At 38.9% G+C, this 14,275-nt stretch overlaps 1 protein-coding gene across 3 annotated transcripts in view; it reads left to right on the forward strand.

Annotated features, from left to right (window-relative positions):
- Window positions 1-14,275, forward strand: part of ZDHHC2 (zDHHC palmitoyltransferase 2) — a 75,660-nt gene that overhangs the window by 43,124 nt on the left and 18,261 nt on the right. For all 3 annotated transcript variants that reach the window (XM_090036002.1, XM_090036004.1, XM_090036003.1), the window contains exons 7-11: window positions 4,025-4,145; window positions 7,288-7,420; window positions 11,762-11,888; window positions 12,086-12,178; window positions 13,319-13,428. In XM_090036002.1, coding sequence (XP_089892128.1) covers window positions 4,025-4,145; window positions 7,288-7,420; window positions 11,762-11,888; window positions 12,086-12,178; window positions 13,319-13,428 — 584 coding nt within the window. The remainder of the gene's footprint in view (window positions 1-4,024; window positions 4,146-7,287; window positions 7,421-11,761; window positions 11,889-12,085; window positions 12,179-13,318; window positions 13,429-14,275) is intronic.

The following is a 14,275-nucleotide window of genomic DNA, read 5'->3' on the forward strand; positions in this document are numbered from 1 at the left end:
TCACCTCCCTGGACCTGCTCGAGATGCATCTGTGGATGCATGACAGGGTACGGTTGGCCTTCTTGACTGCCTCCCCACACTGCCGACCCATGTTCATCGTGGAGTCAATGACGACTCCAAGATCCTTTTCCACCTCCGTGCTGGCAAGAGGGGAGTTCCCCAACCTGTAAGTGTAGTGCCGGTTCTTCCTCCCCATGTGCAACACCTTGCACTTATCAGTGTTAAACCCCATCCTATTCTCATCCGCCCACCGTTGCAACCTGTCAAGGTCAGCTTGTAGCCTATTGCACCCTTCTAGTGCACCCACATCCCCCCACATCTTAGTGTCATCAGCAAACTTGAACAGGGTGCTTTCTACCCCCTCATCCAAGTCACTGATGAAGATGTTGAACAGTGCGGGCCCGAGGACCGAGCCCTGCGGAACCCCACTGCCCACGTCCTTCCAGGTTGAGAAGAACCCATCCACTACCACCCTCTGGGTGCGGCCCTCTAACCAGTTGGCTACCCATTTGACCGTGTGGGCATCGACACCACAGTCTCCCAGCTTTTTGATGAGGACAGGGTGAGAGACAGTGTCGAAAGCCTTCCAGAAGTCCAGAAAGACTACATCCACAGCAACCCCTGCGTCTAATGATTTGGTGACCTGATCGTAAAAGGCCACCAGGTTGGTCTGACAAGACCTGCCACTGATGAACCCATGTTGGTTGCCCCTGAGCATGCATTCCCCCGCAAGGCCCTCCTGGATGTGTGCCAGGATAATTTTTTCAAAGAGCTTACCCGGGATTGAGGTTTCTTGTAGATTACACTGTTTAATTTCATTTTAATCCACTAAAGCCTGAACTAAAGAAAATTGGGTGCTTATCTGACATGTTCATGCCAGAGTTTATTGCTCCTGGGTTCAGTGTTTACATGTGTGCCCAGGGACCACAGCATGTTGAGCTGGGGTGGAGCAGCCCTGGCTGGCAGGAAGCCTGAGGAATCAGCCTGCCAGCCCAGGGCTGTTCTACCCTGACTCATGCTGCGGAAGGGCTGGCTGGGGCATGAAGGTGATCCAGTGTGGGTCTAGCTGTCAGGCAGCCTCTGCACTGTAGCACCCTCATGCCTCAAGCCAGCCCCAAACACTTTCTACAAGTGTGTTTTAGCACACGTAACTACTCTGATGTAGGACAGTACTGTCCAGGACAGGTATGGTCCTATAGTGGAGTTAATTTACTGTGTACATGTGTAGATGGTAATGTCAATTAATACAGGCACATATGTAGATGGTGACATATTACTGTAGAGCTGACATGCACATGTAGATGCACCCACTGATGGATTTCAAGGGACATTTAAAATTATCATCTGGTTAACAGAACAGAACAGAAGTGTACTTTTTTATTATGTGTTTCAGCCCTTTATTTTTCATTAAATAACTATTCTGGCATCAGTTTTATTTCCATTTGTCTTTTGGTGTGTGGGGTTAAAATTAAATAAAGGGTTTTTTTCTCTCTCAACACTTCTAAAGCTTGTGATACAAAAGTCCTGATCTGTTTATATAATGTCCTCTTATATAAAATGCAAGTACTTTTATATAAATCAACTTAAAGGTTATCCTAATCCTAAGAATTCATTCAGTCAGTGTGCATAACATTTTCTGTAGCAAAAAGCATATAAAAAATTAGGTGCAAATCAAGTTGCCTCTGACTTCTCAGCCAGAATGACCATGTACCCATTTACAGCTGGGTCAACTGGTTGAGCCTTTGGCATGAGTCTGCTGTAAGACATGAACTCACAACTCTGAAGCTGTAGCAAAAGCTTTGGCTGCTCAGCATTGTGCCCTACTTCATATAGATTTTAGAAAATAGATTCTTGTTCAAGTATATATGAGAGATTGGGAGACTACATATAAGCTTCTTTCATTCAAATCTGTGATGTTTTGATATTGCCACCTCCAGTATACGCATCTCAATAATTTAATTCTCTTACATGTAACTAATTTAAACATTTAAATAGTTTAGTAGTGTTTGAGATTGCTGTAGTTAGCAGCAGGATATACAAAATCTTGGTATTCATCTAGTTACTTAGTTTGCAAAAATCTTTTCAGATAGGAACTTTTCAGGTTAGGGACTTATGCGGAAATTGAGAAAAGAACATTGAGGATTAGCTGATTTTTTTTTTCCTTTGCTGATATATGGAGTTACCGTTGTTACTTAGAGAAGAACAAAAATAATCTATTGTGAATTAAGATTGTTAATCTTTGATGAATAATATTCTGTTTTGTTTAGTATTAGAATTTTTTTGTTTTGTGTCCACAAAAGGCATATTCAGAAAGTTAAAGAGGTTACCATGGGAACCTTAAATCTGAATTTCCTGCAGTTGATGAAATCTTAACGCTTCAGTAACCAAAGGATTTTTTTTCATTGAGTGTGTGTGTGTAGGAAATACATTATTTTTGTTTCTGTCCTGTTTTACTGAAAAGAAAAAGAAATACAATTTAACTGTATTCTTATTATCTTTATTATAGCAGTCTTTTATCATGAATGCACACTGTATCCTATATTACTTCACGTGGCAGTGGCTAAGTGATTGTATTAAAACTATACTTTTAAGTAATCATTTAAATAGTAATGCTAAATTTATAATTGATCAGACCTGACAAAGAATATCTTGCATGCAAAAGCTTGCCTATTGCAACCACATAGCTGGCCCCCTAAAACATATCACCTTAAGAAATCCTTGCCCCTGTCATAATGTCTGGACTATCATGGGTATAACACCACTGTTACATTATCATATTTGTAATATGTGGTGGAATGACAGAAACTGTTATATGGTAAACTCAGGGGTGAAATAATAGGCTATGGAGATAAAGGATAACTTATGCCGTATTTGGAGCTTTATCTAACTTCCCCAAAATCTCATTTTAGTCTTCTGGAAAATATATTGGAGAGAATTTGTTTCCTCAAGAAACATACTGCAGAAACCAACTTCACCCAGGGGTCCTCACTTCTTTATGATTTTGGATCACTTTTGAATATTGAGATGCACCAATGCATGCTTTTCTTCCCATTTTCAATGATAAAATAGGCCTATCATTATATTATTTGTGTATATTAATTGGGGCTTGATCCTGTATTATTGAAGTCAGTAGGGACATTTGATCAGTCATGCAATTTAATAGCTAATTAGAAGTAGAAGAAACCTGTAACATGTTACTACCAGTTCTCCATGGTAACAGTTTAGTAATTTCTGAGCTAAAAAATATTTTACTTAATCAATTTTATAGTGCCATTTTGTATTTAAGGAGCATTAATATAGAGTATGATGCATAATATTTTCATATTGCTTAGTTAAATGCTTTGACAGACTAACTGTCAAAATACGTATCAGATGTATGTAATTTTAACTTTCTAAATTTTTTGTGCATAAAATACTCAGGGAGGTTAAGTAATTTGTCTGATTTCAGATTGCCAGTAAATGGTAGATCAGGGAACTAAAACCTTGGTCTCACATGGTAATCACTAAATAATGCTCCCCTTGATTTAGGTTTTCATAAAGAAATATATAGGGCACTTAAAAGTGGATTCACAATAGTAATAAATTGTTAATGTATAAGTAGTATTAATTTAACTCCTTTTACATATGTACATTTACGGAATTTTTATTTCTTAAAAGGTAGGAAGATAGGGTTTTTACTAAGGTCTTTGAACCTGATTTAAATAAGATATTTTATTTGCTATTATGCTGTTACATGTGTTAAGTAATTCCTGTTTACTTGGTGGTAGCATTTCACTATTTTTAGGATACTATGTGAATATTTTTCAGTCTCCCAGTTTTGCCAAAAATAAAAATATTTAAATAAGGGAAAAAATAGAGGATGTAATTAAACAAGGTAAAATGTATTTATGTGGACAAATACTTGGTTTAAATATGATGCTAAACTGGTTTTACAGTAAATGAGTGTTTTAAATTCTACTACAATAATGATTATAAAAATATTTTTCAACCAGTTTTTCATTTACTTTGTTGTTGTCATTGCCAGGGTGAACAACTGCGTTGGATTCTCCAATTACAAATTTTTTCTTCTTTTCTTGGCTTATTCTCTACTGTATTGCATTTTTATTGCTGCAACAGATTTACAATATTTTATCAAATTCTGGACAGTAAGTATTTTAATACATATTTGGATAGTGAAAAGGTGGTTATAGAATTCTGCAGATCTCCATAAGTTATGTATTTAACATTAGGCAATTCATTTGTTTAGGTTTTGTTTTGAAGTCTGTGTTAGTCAGTCTGGTTTATTTTGAAGTCTGGTTCCCATAAAGCAGAACCTTCCTTCGATTTTCTTGAAAAACATTCTGAATATATGGAAAGTATAAGCTGTGTACCTTTTAATTTTTGTCTTCAACCTTGCAAGATGGTGACCGATACATGGTTCAATGTGTAAAATCAGAAAAGAAAATACGGGAAACATTTTGACTCTGACAGCATCAACATTAACTGACCTCAGCTGCTTCCTCTTATTTTGTACCAATGTATGAGCAGAAATTTATTATGAGCACAAAAGCCAGAGGTTGTTGGAGACCTGCTACTGTTAAGTTTTGTTGCCATAGAATAGTAGCATATTTCAGGTATAGACCTGTCTGTCATCCTGTTGCATCAACTCCTTTATACATCTAATTCTCATTGATTTCAGTGGAAGCTCTAAGTCTGTACTGCAGGTGTGTGGAGATACTGATCTCTCTAAATGCAGCTTTGTAATACCTGTGACAAATGAGGGGGGAAAGGGTAAGCAGTGTTGAATCCCCCACTAAGAACTGTTGACAGTTAAGGGGGTGATTTGCCTCACCAACAAATATATAAAAGCTCAAGTAAATTTGCTGACTTAAAAAAATGTTGGTATGTTTTATTTTTGCATTACCAGATTAAAGAGAATATTTTCTTTTATTTTTCGATAAATTCATTTGGAAATGCAAGCATTCACTACAGCTTTCTATCCAGGTTTCCAAATGCTTGAAGAAATTTAACTTTCTGTGGATGTAGCTAAAATGATAATGTTAAATGAGCTATTTCTCTAATTCCAGTGGATTCAGTTGATGGGTACTAGTTTACTACATTGGAATGAGAATCAGCTAGCTTGATTCTGTTTTAGATCTGCCGCAGATTTCCTATTAAGAACTTAGCCAAGGTCCTATTCAGTGCTTCAGTTTTCCAACCTTGAATAAGAGTAATTGTATTTCCATATCTTACCAGATGTTATATAATTAACGTGTGAAATATTGATATGTTATTGTGACAGGAGTGAAGAAAGGTGAATTAACTAACCTTCATTTTGTGAGCATGATTGGTTGCCCATATACAAAGTTGCAAGATTGGGGTCTAAATAGGGAATGCTAAAATTAAATTACTGGAAATGATTAACTTACTGCAAGGTACTGATAATCTTTGACGATTGTAGCCCCATTGACAGTTCATCATTCCTTTGCTTTACTTTGTCTTGATGCCTTATTTATTCCCACACTCTTTTGATTTTGTTTTAATCTGGTATCTCTCTAGTGCTAAGTCTTCATGTACCAAAATGTAAATGAAAATGTAAAACAGACATAAAGTCTTGTTGTTTTAATACTTTTAGAGGTTGTAACTAAAATCACAATACAGTATATGTATTTAGAATTGTCAACTTCATACTGTTGTTTTGGTATTTATAAACCTTTAGTCTTCAATATGAGTTTAAAGATGTGTTTTATGGGTATTGGTACATGGGTATCCTCAATATAGGTGTCTTCAAGATGTGTTTTATAGCATTCTGTTAAAATATGCCTAATTTTACACTTGCTTGTGAACACCAGCAAGAATTTAAACGTGCATTTACCTGTATTAGCACATTCAAATACCAGTGTTTGTACATGCAGCTGTGGTATGTGTTTTTCATAGATGTACAAAGGAGATAAACTTTAGAAGCAGTATGTTGGAATAATATATATCCTTTATACTGCACAAGGTAAAAGTCCCAGGGCCACTGACTGTTTGCAGATGAAGATATTCTGTTTACTGGCATTTGGGTACACAACCAAATATGCCTTTAAGGTGTAAACAAATGTCACATTTCTCCTGGGAGCCTTTTGTTCTGGGATCCTATCAGTCCATTGTCTCACTTTAAGTATGCAAGATAAAACGGGCTAACACATTTTTGGCACATCGTTGTATACTGTAAGTCAGGGATCAGCAGCGTATGGCCCAAGGGCCAGATTCAGCCTACCAAGCTTGAAGGCTTTGCTTCTGCCCATGTCCATGTAGTGGGGCTGGGCAGCAAGGAGCTGCACTGGTAGGGCCAGGCATCTCTAGGCTGCGCCCTCATTACTGTTTCTTCTACCTGTCCCCTGCTCCCCAGCTGAAGTGCAGGTGCAGCTTTCAGCCAGTGGGGAACTGAGCAGCCACTGCAGCCATGGGCAGGTGGTGTGATGCAGGGATAAACAGCAGTAGATAAGGAGTGGGAGCCAGGGAGAAGTGGCAGCCGCATGCACGCAATTCCCAGCTGCCCAGCCCTGACTCAGCTCCTGTCTGCCTGGAAGCTGAGCTCATGTCCCAGCCAGGGAACATGAGAGAGCTGGGAAAAGTGGTGGTGGCACCACCACCCTTGCTGCTGATGTGCCGCAAAAGCTGCCCAGCCCACTCTAGACTGGAGTTGAGTTCCAGCCTGCATCTTGGAAAGGTTGCCAGCCCCTGCTGTAAGTTGATAGCAGTTCAGTCAAGTTAATTGCTAGTCATTGCAGGGACAAGCCTGTCAGGCTGTGCACTCTTCCTGAGCAACAAACCAACTTAGGAGAGTTACTTGTATAAAAAGACTGTGCCACTCCTCTCTTGTCCTAGGTCTTGACTCGGATCAATTAGAACTGCCTCAGAAGGTCTGTTTCCAGCCTTAGATTAGCAGTAGTGTTATTTGTGTACTGTAAATCAGTCATGTTGACATTTTGACAAGATTAATTTAAAAAGACAATTATTCTCAGTACAAGACATGCTACTCTAAAAGTCACTTTAGAGTCTGAATTGAGGTTTAACTGAGACTCTTATAAAGAACTTTCATTGTTGGTATTTGTTTGTAAAGGGTCAAATTCTAGTCTAATTTACACCCCCACAAACAACATGGGCACTTTCTTTTTAAAAGGAATATACTACAATATTCAGATTCTGTTTGCACAGTATAATTTGAACCAACATGGACATAGAATCTGGGCTGGGACAGTGCTATCAGACCTAAAGAATACCCTTACCCTAACATTATAAATTTTCTTTCCTTCTCTATAGAATGGCCTTCCTGATACTCAAGCCAAGTTCCATATCATGTTTTTATTCTTTGCTGCCACCATGTTTTCAGTCAGTTTATCTTCTCTTTTTGGATATCATTGCTGGCTAGTCAGCAAGAATAAATCTACATTAGGTAAGGGATGTCATGTTTTATCTTGCTATCCGTGAGTATTATTTCCCTTTGTTCATTAACATGTATCAAGCAGATGGTACAACTTAAATGAATATAAAAGAAGTAGGTTTAAAGACTAAGCTTGTGGGTTTAGTAAATGAATGCAATGACTGACTGGTGGTTTTTAAGTCCAAAGTCCTTGCAAAGGTAAACACATCAGGGGATCTAGTTATAGCATGGTTGAAACTTGAAGTGTAGATAGAGCCTGTATTCCTGTTACCTGGCAACAGACTTGGCCATATTCTTATTATAATTGCATCAGATAACCATGTTACTGCGGGATCCTCTGACTTGATTAGTACATTGTCTGGCCTAAACCACGTGTGCCTCCTCTGCTCACTGTCTCTGTAAGCTTAGGATAATTCATCAGTGTGATAGCAACAGGTTTTTAAGCTCTTTAAACAGAGTGCTCTTGATGCAAGCTGGTTTTAAGGTGGGAAATAGTCTATATTTGTTTTTCTGTCTCTTCTTCCCTTCCTTAAATGCAGATGATCAAAGGCAAATAATGGCTAACCATTTCCTATAGGTAAATCTTATCTGTTTCACGGCCAATGTCTCTAGTATTTTTATTTAACGGAGGCCTAAAACATCTAACATAAACTGAGAAAATAGAAATGGGTGAAGAAAATTATTTAAATATAGACTATTTAAAACCATTAATAACTAGAATAGCTAACTTTTTCATGTAATTGACTGTCAAGGGTTTGTGAATGCATGTTGGAGGCATAGGAACATTATTTACAGTGCAACTACAATGTATAGTAAATGTTATTTCCTATTTTAGTAACTTCTGCTTGTAAGCATGTTGAATTACATATAGCTTAGTGGAGTGGTTTTCAACCTTTTTTCATTTGTGGACCCCTAAAAAAATTTGAATGGAGGTGTGGACCCCTTTGAATTGTAGGTATGGGTATTCATATACTTTTGATTGATCATAGTAATCTTTCGTAGACCACTTGGGCATAGTCTGTGGACCCCCAGGGGTCCAGGGACCACAGGTTGAAAACCACTGATTTAGTGTAAGGAAAATGTGGCATAAAGTGACATAATTGGATGTTGAATTAAAATAAATAAATACAATAAAAAACTTTCATCTGCTCTACCAAAGCAATATACCAATAAATCAGGATCCAACGACATTACTTTTTTATTATGTTTTTCACAGCTTTACATATACTTTCTAAAGGAGGGGAGACTCTAGGCCTGTTCAGTCTGAGGAAAAGAAGGCTGAGAGGTGACTTGATAGCAAAGATACAAAATATTTAGGTAGTCAAGGTTATAAAAGCCTGACGCATTGCAGAAGGATTGAGGTAAATTAGAATTCAGGTGCCAGTTGAACAGAGCAAGTTTAAAGTACATAAGCACAGAATAATGCATGCTAAAAGCACCTGCTTATCAGTCTTCAACAAAGTTGTGTAGAGCATCAATTTGAAATACACCATAGTCTGCATTTCCATTGTTAGATTGAGGTTCAGACACAGTTAATGTGATGTACTTGATCTGTTTCCTTTGTCCAGAGACAACACTGACACTGTAGTCTCCGCTGTCATTGAGCATCAAATTGATAGCCACCTACAAGTACATCGGGGTGAGCATCAAGACACAGGGGAGCAACTGTTCAGGAAGGCACCTCAAGGGAGGACGAGGGCAAATTCAGGCTGGACATAAGAAAAAACTTTTTCTCTGTAAGGGTCCCCAGAATCTGGAACACACTCCCTGCAGAGGTGGTATAGTTACCATCCTTGGAAATGTTCAAGATGAGGCTGGACAGGCACCTTGTTGAGCTCATCTAAGTGTAATCACTTCCTGCCCATGGTGGGGGACTGGACTTGATGATATTACAGATTCCTTCTAGTCCTTCAATTCTATGATTCTTTAAATTTAGATAGTTTCCCTAACCAGCCTGCCCAAGGATAATTTTTCCTTGAATTTGCAAGATCATATTTTCAAGGCCTGGTAGCAAAGAACATTTCTGCAGTCCCAGAAGACCTTGTGTACTGGCACTGTAATTTATGTCAGAATACTTTTGGTTTATTGTATTGTATAGGATCCATTAGGAAAAGGCCCAACTTTGAGTTGCTTAATGAAAGGAGAACTCAAGTGGGACACCTTCAGCTGGACTTCATTATCTAATTATTATCTTAACTTGTCTACAAATTAGAACTTGAGCTCTCCAATGCATTAATCAGTCCTTGGGCTGGAGTAGGTTTCCTGTGCAGATCTGAGGAGGTAGAATAAAGATCTCTGACCTAGATGTCCTACCATATTTACCTGAATATAAGAACACCTTGATGACCCCCAACTAATTAGATTCTATATACAGAAAATTTATACATTTGTAATAGTTTTCCAGGCACACAGCTAATTTTCTGCCCACCCCTGGGGGAGGCATGGGGCAAGGGCACGCTGTGTGCTTGGGGCCAGGGCTGCTCTAGCCTCTTCCTGGCAGCTGCGCTCAGACCAGGCAACAGCAGTGCTGGGAGGGGGGCCCATTTCCCCTCTCTTCCCCCCCAGCACCACCTCCACCCACCCTGCCCAGCCTGAGTGCAGCTGCTGGGAAGAGGCTGGAGCAGCCCCAGCCCTGAGCATACAGCAGGCAGCCCAACCTTGCCCTCCACATAGATCCAGGGGTTCCCATTCCCCCTATGCCTCCTCTTGGGGGTGTGCACAGCAGCAGGAACCTCCCCCTGCCCTCTGGATGAGCCGGCAGCTCCGTCCTACACCCTGCCCCACTCCGACTGGGCAGCACCGGCCCCACTTCCTCCTTCACTGCATGGGCCTTGATCTGACCCCCACTCCCCTTTCCTCCCCCATGGCATTTCCCTCCTGACTTACTGGTGGGTGCCATTTCCCTCCTGACTTACTGGCCAGATGCTGCTCTCCATGCTGCCAGGCTGCATGTTGGCAATCGGATCAGTATTAGCCTATATGGCTGGTCAATAATCAACCATCATTATCAGGGCAAAACATCTTGATTGGTTCATCTCTAACTTTTATATAGCACAAACTATGCATGTTATTAGATTAAAGCAGAAAGGCTCATAATTCACCATTGGGCTGGGCCCCAGCGGAGTCAACAGCATTTCAAGCATTAGTGACCTCATAACTCAGCATATGTGTGTACTCCAGCTATCCCCCAGAAAGAATCCACGTGCTGATTAGCCTTCCACTCATGACTAGAACCAGGTCTTCTTGTTACAGAGTCCTGGGATCCTCCAAAAATTTGTATGCAGATGAGGTGCAGGGCAACCCCACTAATGGAGGGTGAGGCCACACTAATCATATGTCCCAGGCAGAGGGGGGTAATGGAAGGATTCTGGGTAAAGTGTTTAGGGCCCCGTTTGATGATGTTTGCCAGACATTTAATGCTGGTGAAGAAAAAGGAAAAATTGGAAAGAAAGTCTCAACTCAGCTGTGGGAGTGAAAAGGAAGTTGAAATGTATGCAGTGTAGTGGTTCACCATGACTTGTCAAAGAGTCGGCGCTAAGGGGGACTGTGTGCAGTGGGGACTACCATATATCTTCTTCAGATAGGCTGTATTAATTTATTCTTGTAGTAGGTTTCCAACAATAAGTTTACTCATTATGGGCCATGTGGTTTAGTTATGCTCAGTGGCGGCTACAATTAATCAACTTCATAGTCAGTTTCCATTAGTGAACACATGCTGATTTTGGCAGCAGTTTAATGAGACGATATATGTGATGAGGTTTCCTTGTATTCAAGTATAAGATGAGCTTTTTATTCCATACCAATTTGGGGGAGGGGGGAAGCAAAATCGCTTCTATATTTGAGTAAGCACAGTATTTATTAAAAGGATTAAGACCAGATCTTAGCTAGTAGCATCCCTGACAATGTGAAAAGGATGCTTTACTTCCCAAAGGGATGGATTCTTTCCTCTTCCTCCCTTGCCAATTGATGTTTGATTTGAGGATGGGGTAAAAAATCTGAATGTTGCCTGTCTTCTACCTTGTTGGGTTCATGCCATCATGCCATGGCATAAGGCAATATTGTTGGACTGTATAGCTCATTTAAAAAAAAAAAGGGATGTCCATAGCTCGCTGACCTTGTTTTCACAGGAAGATTACACCTACCTTTTCCTTGCTGTCTCTGCTTTCCATACAGAAATGGTAATCGGGCATCACCAATAGCAACCCCTCCATCACAGGAGAAGGTTGCAAAAAGAACTAAAATAAGAAATGTGGCAGGGCCAAGAAGGCCCATTGTCACTGCAGTGGTCTGAATAATGTCACTAAATTAAAATGTATTTACGTTTGTTCTATTTCTTGGCTATCTCATTTTTAGAAGCATTCAGAGCTCCTATATTTCGTCATGGAACAGACAAGAATGGGTTTAGCTTGGGCTTCAGCAAAAATCTAAAGCAGGTGTTCGGTGATGAGAAGAAATATTGGTTGTTGCCTGTTTTTACAAGGTATACAGACTACATTTTTTTAAATAATTGAAATGTTGATACTCTTTGGAAGTCAACAGTACTTTTTTAACCAAATCCTATGAAGTACAAGTGGTTTGAAGCAGGAATTGTAAAATTATTTTTAAACTATTTGACTTTATTCATATTATTATTCATTCAAGTATAATACTGACTCTAAGTTTCTTTCTCTCTTGCAGTCTAGGTGATGGTTGTTCCTTTCCAACTTGTCTTGTTAATCAAGATACTGAACAAGCATCCACACCTGCTGGACTTAATTCAACAGCCAAAAAGTAATCATTAGCTTCTTTCTTCTTTAATTGTATCACTTAATCTTTTAAATGGTAAATATTCTACTTTTCACTTGTTTACATCAGGCAAATATTATAAATGCAGTCAAATATATATGCATCAGAAAAATAAAACGTCATTCAGATAAGTATCCAATTTTATAACTTCATAACTTTAAATATGACAAAGGAGTGTACCTAGCATGCCATTTTGAATGTACCTTTTAATGCAGAAGCAACAGGGTCTTTTTAAAATTCAGATTGGATCCAATTGTCCCCAAATAAACCATTCTGTTTTCTGGGATTTCCCAGATACCACTGCAAAGAAGGCATTTTTCTTTGCCCTCAGCCACTGTCATGGAAAAGGAAGCAAGTGGATTTTAATTCTACAACATTTTCTCCAATAAAAACTGTTTCACCTGATTTATTGTTTTCCGGAGATAGTTGTACAAATACTGTTAAAAAGGAAATGTAATCCTAATGTTACTAGTATTTCTGGCACTTGATATTCTCCAGTTTTTATATGTAAGCAATAATTAACTAGCTCTGCATATTTCAACAGTAACAGACGTGTCTTACATAATTCTTAATACATGATCATGAAAAAAGAAAGAAAATTGGTTGTGGGTGGTAAACTAGATTAGCAAGTATCCTCTTTTTGCTATTTATGGGTAAAGGGCACTGAATTAAAGTAACATGAGTATTGTTGGAAACAGGACTACTTATGTAGAAAGAAATTGAAGCCTGCAGTTGGCATTTTTCCAGCCAGCAATCAGTAAAATGTGATTTTTGTTTTGTTTTTTTTAAAGTTCTGTCTGTTTTGTCTTCGCTGGGTTTTGGAGAGCTTGAAATTAATCGAAATTTGTTAACTGATCCCTACTCTTTGCTTAAGAAAAAGCTTTAAATAATTTAAAAGCTTCTCCGTTCTATTTTAAATTATTACATTTGTATGTGACAAAAATGAAATATCTGTTTTAGAAGCCTTGTATTAGAATGTAGACTTCAAACAGAAATAAGGAGGGAAAATTTTTTTAAAGAAGGTTACATGGCCAGCTGTTTAACATGTGTAGTAGCTTTGAGGAGAAAATTTCCAGAAGTTAATCTTTTTTTGGTATTTTTAATTGTCTCTAAATTGCATCATAGTGAGAGTCACCTTTTTCCCGCGAAGCCGTTACGAGACTCCCAGAGCCACCTTCTTACTGATACTCAGTCTTGGACAGAAATCAGTGCAAATACTGAAAAGGGCAAAGTTGGTAAGAATTTGCTTTATGTTATAACAATTTATTTCATTGTAAACTGTTTTTGGTGGGTGTAATCTTAACAATGGTTGTTGACTTCTCTTCATGAACCATAGCTAAATTCATATAGTTCTGTGAAAGTGAAATTAGATGATGTTGCTCCCAAGGGGTTGTCAGCTCATACTGCAAAACAGTTTGAGTAAACAGAGTTAGAGATTATAACCAGATTATAATTTATTCACTGTCAGTCAGATGACCGGACTGGCCAACAGAGGGTATAGATGTAAGGGTACACAAATCCAAACTCACCCCAAATCATTTATCATTTATACACATATAGCAACATAGTCTAATCATAAGCTAACACACAATTATATAGGAACATTCACAGATCAAACATTTACTAACCAATCAGAATAGAAATACCATATCAACCTTCTTTTTTTAACTTGGTGATATCTGATACCTAAATTATCTTTGTGTCCTAAATTTTGGTGCAATCAAAGAAACTAGGCAGATAGGGCCTATCACTATTTCAAGCTGTCCTAATTCTTCCCCGCAGATGCAGCCCATGTTAGACAATTTAGCATCCAAGGTGCATATCTGTAACACTCCTGGCAAATGTGCAGTTAATGGCATGGTAGGATCCGATGTGTGATCCCGACAGTTACACTTTGTGCTATGCCACTTGTACATGGCAGGAGGTACAATTTTGGGATCCAGTATCAGATCCCAGTCATACCATATATCCCCCAGATGCCTGACAATCAGCCTAATTGTTGGCTAGCTCCCCATTCAAGGCTTCCCCATGGTCCCGGGAGCTGGCCAACTATCATTGATAATTGACAGATTGAGACTGCCC

This window comes from Crocodylus siamensis, chromosome 2, assembly GCF_052110815.1.
Source record: "Crocodylus siamensis isolate JL-2025a chromosome 2, ASM5211081v1, whole genome shotgun sequence".
Taxonomy (NCBI): domain Eukaryota; kingdom Metazoa; phylum Chordata; order Crocodylia; family Crocodylidae; genus Crocodylus; species Crocodylus siamensis.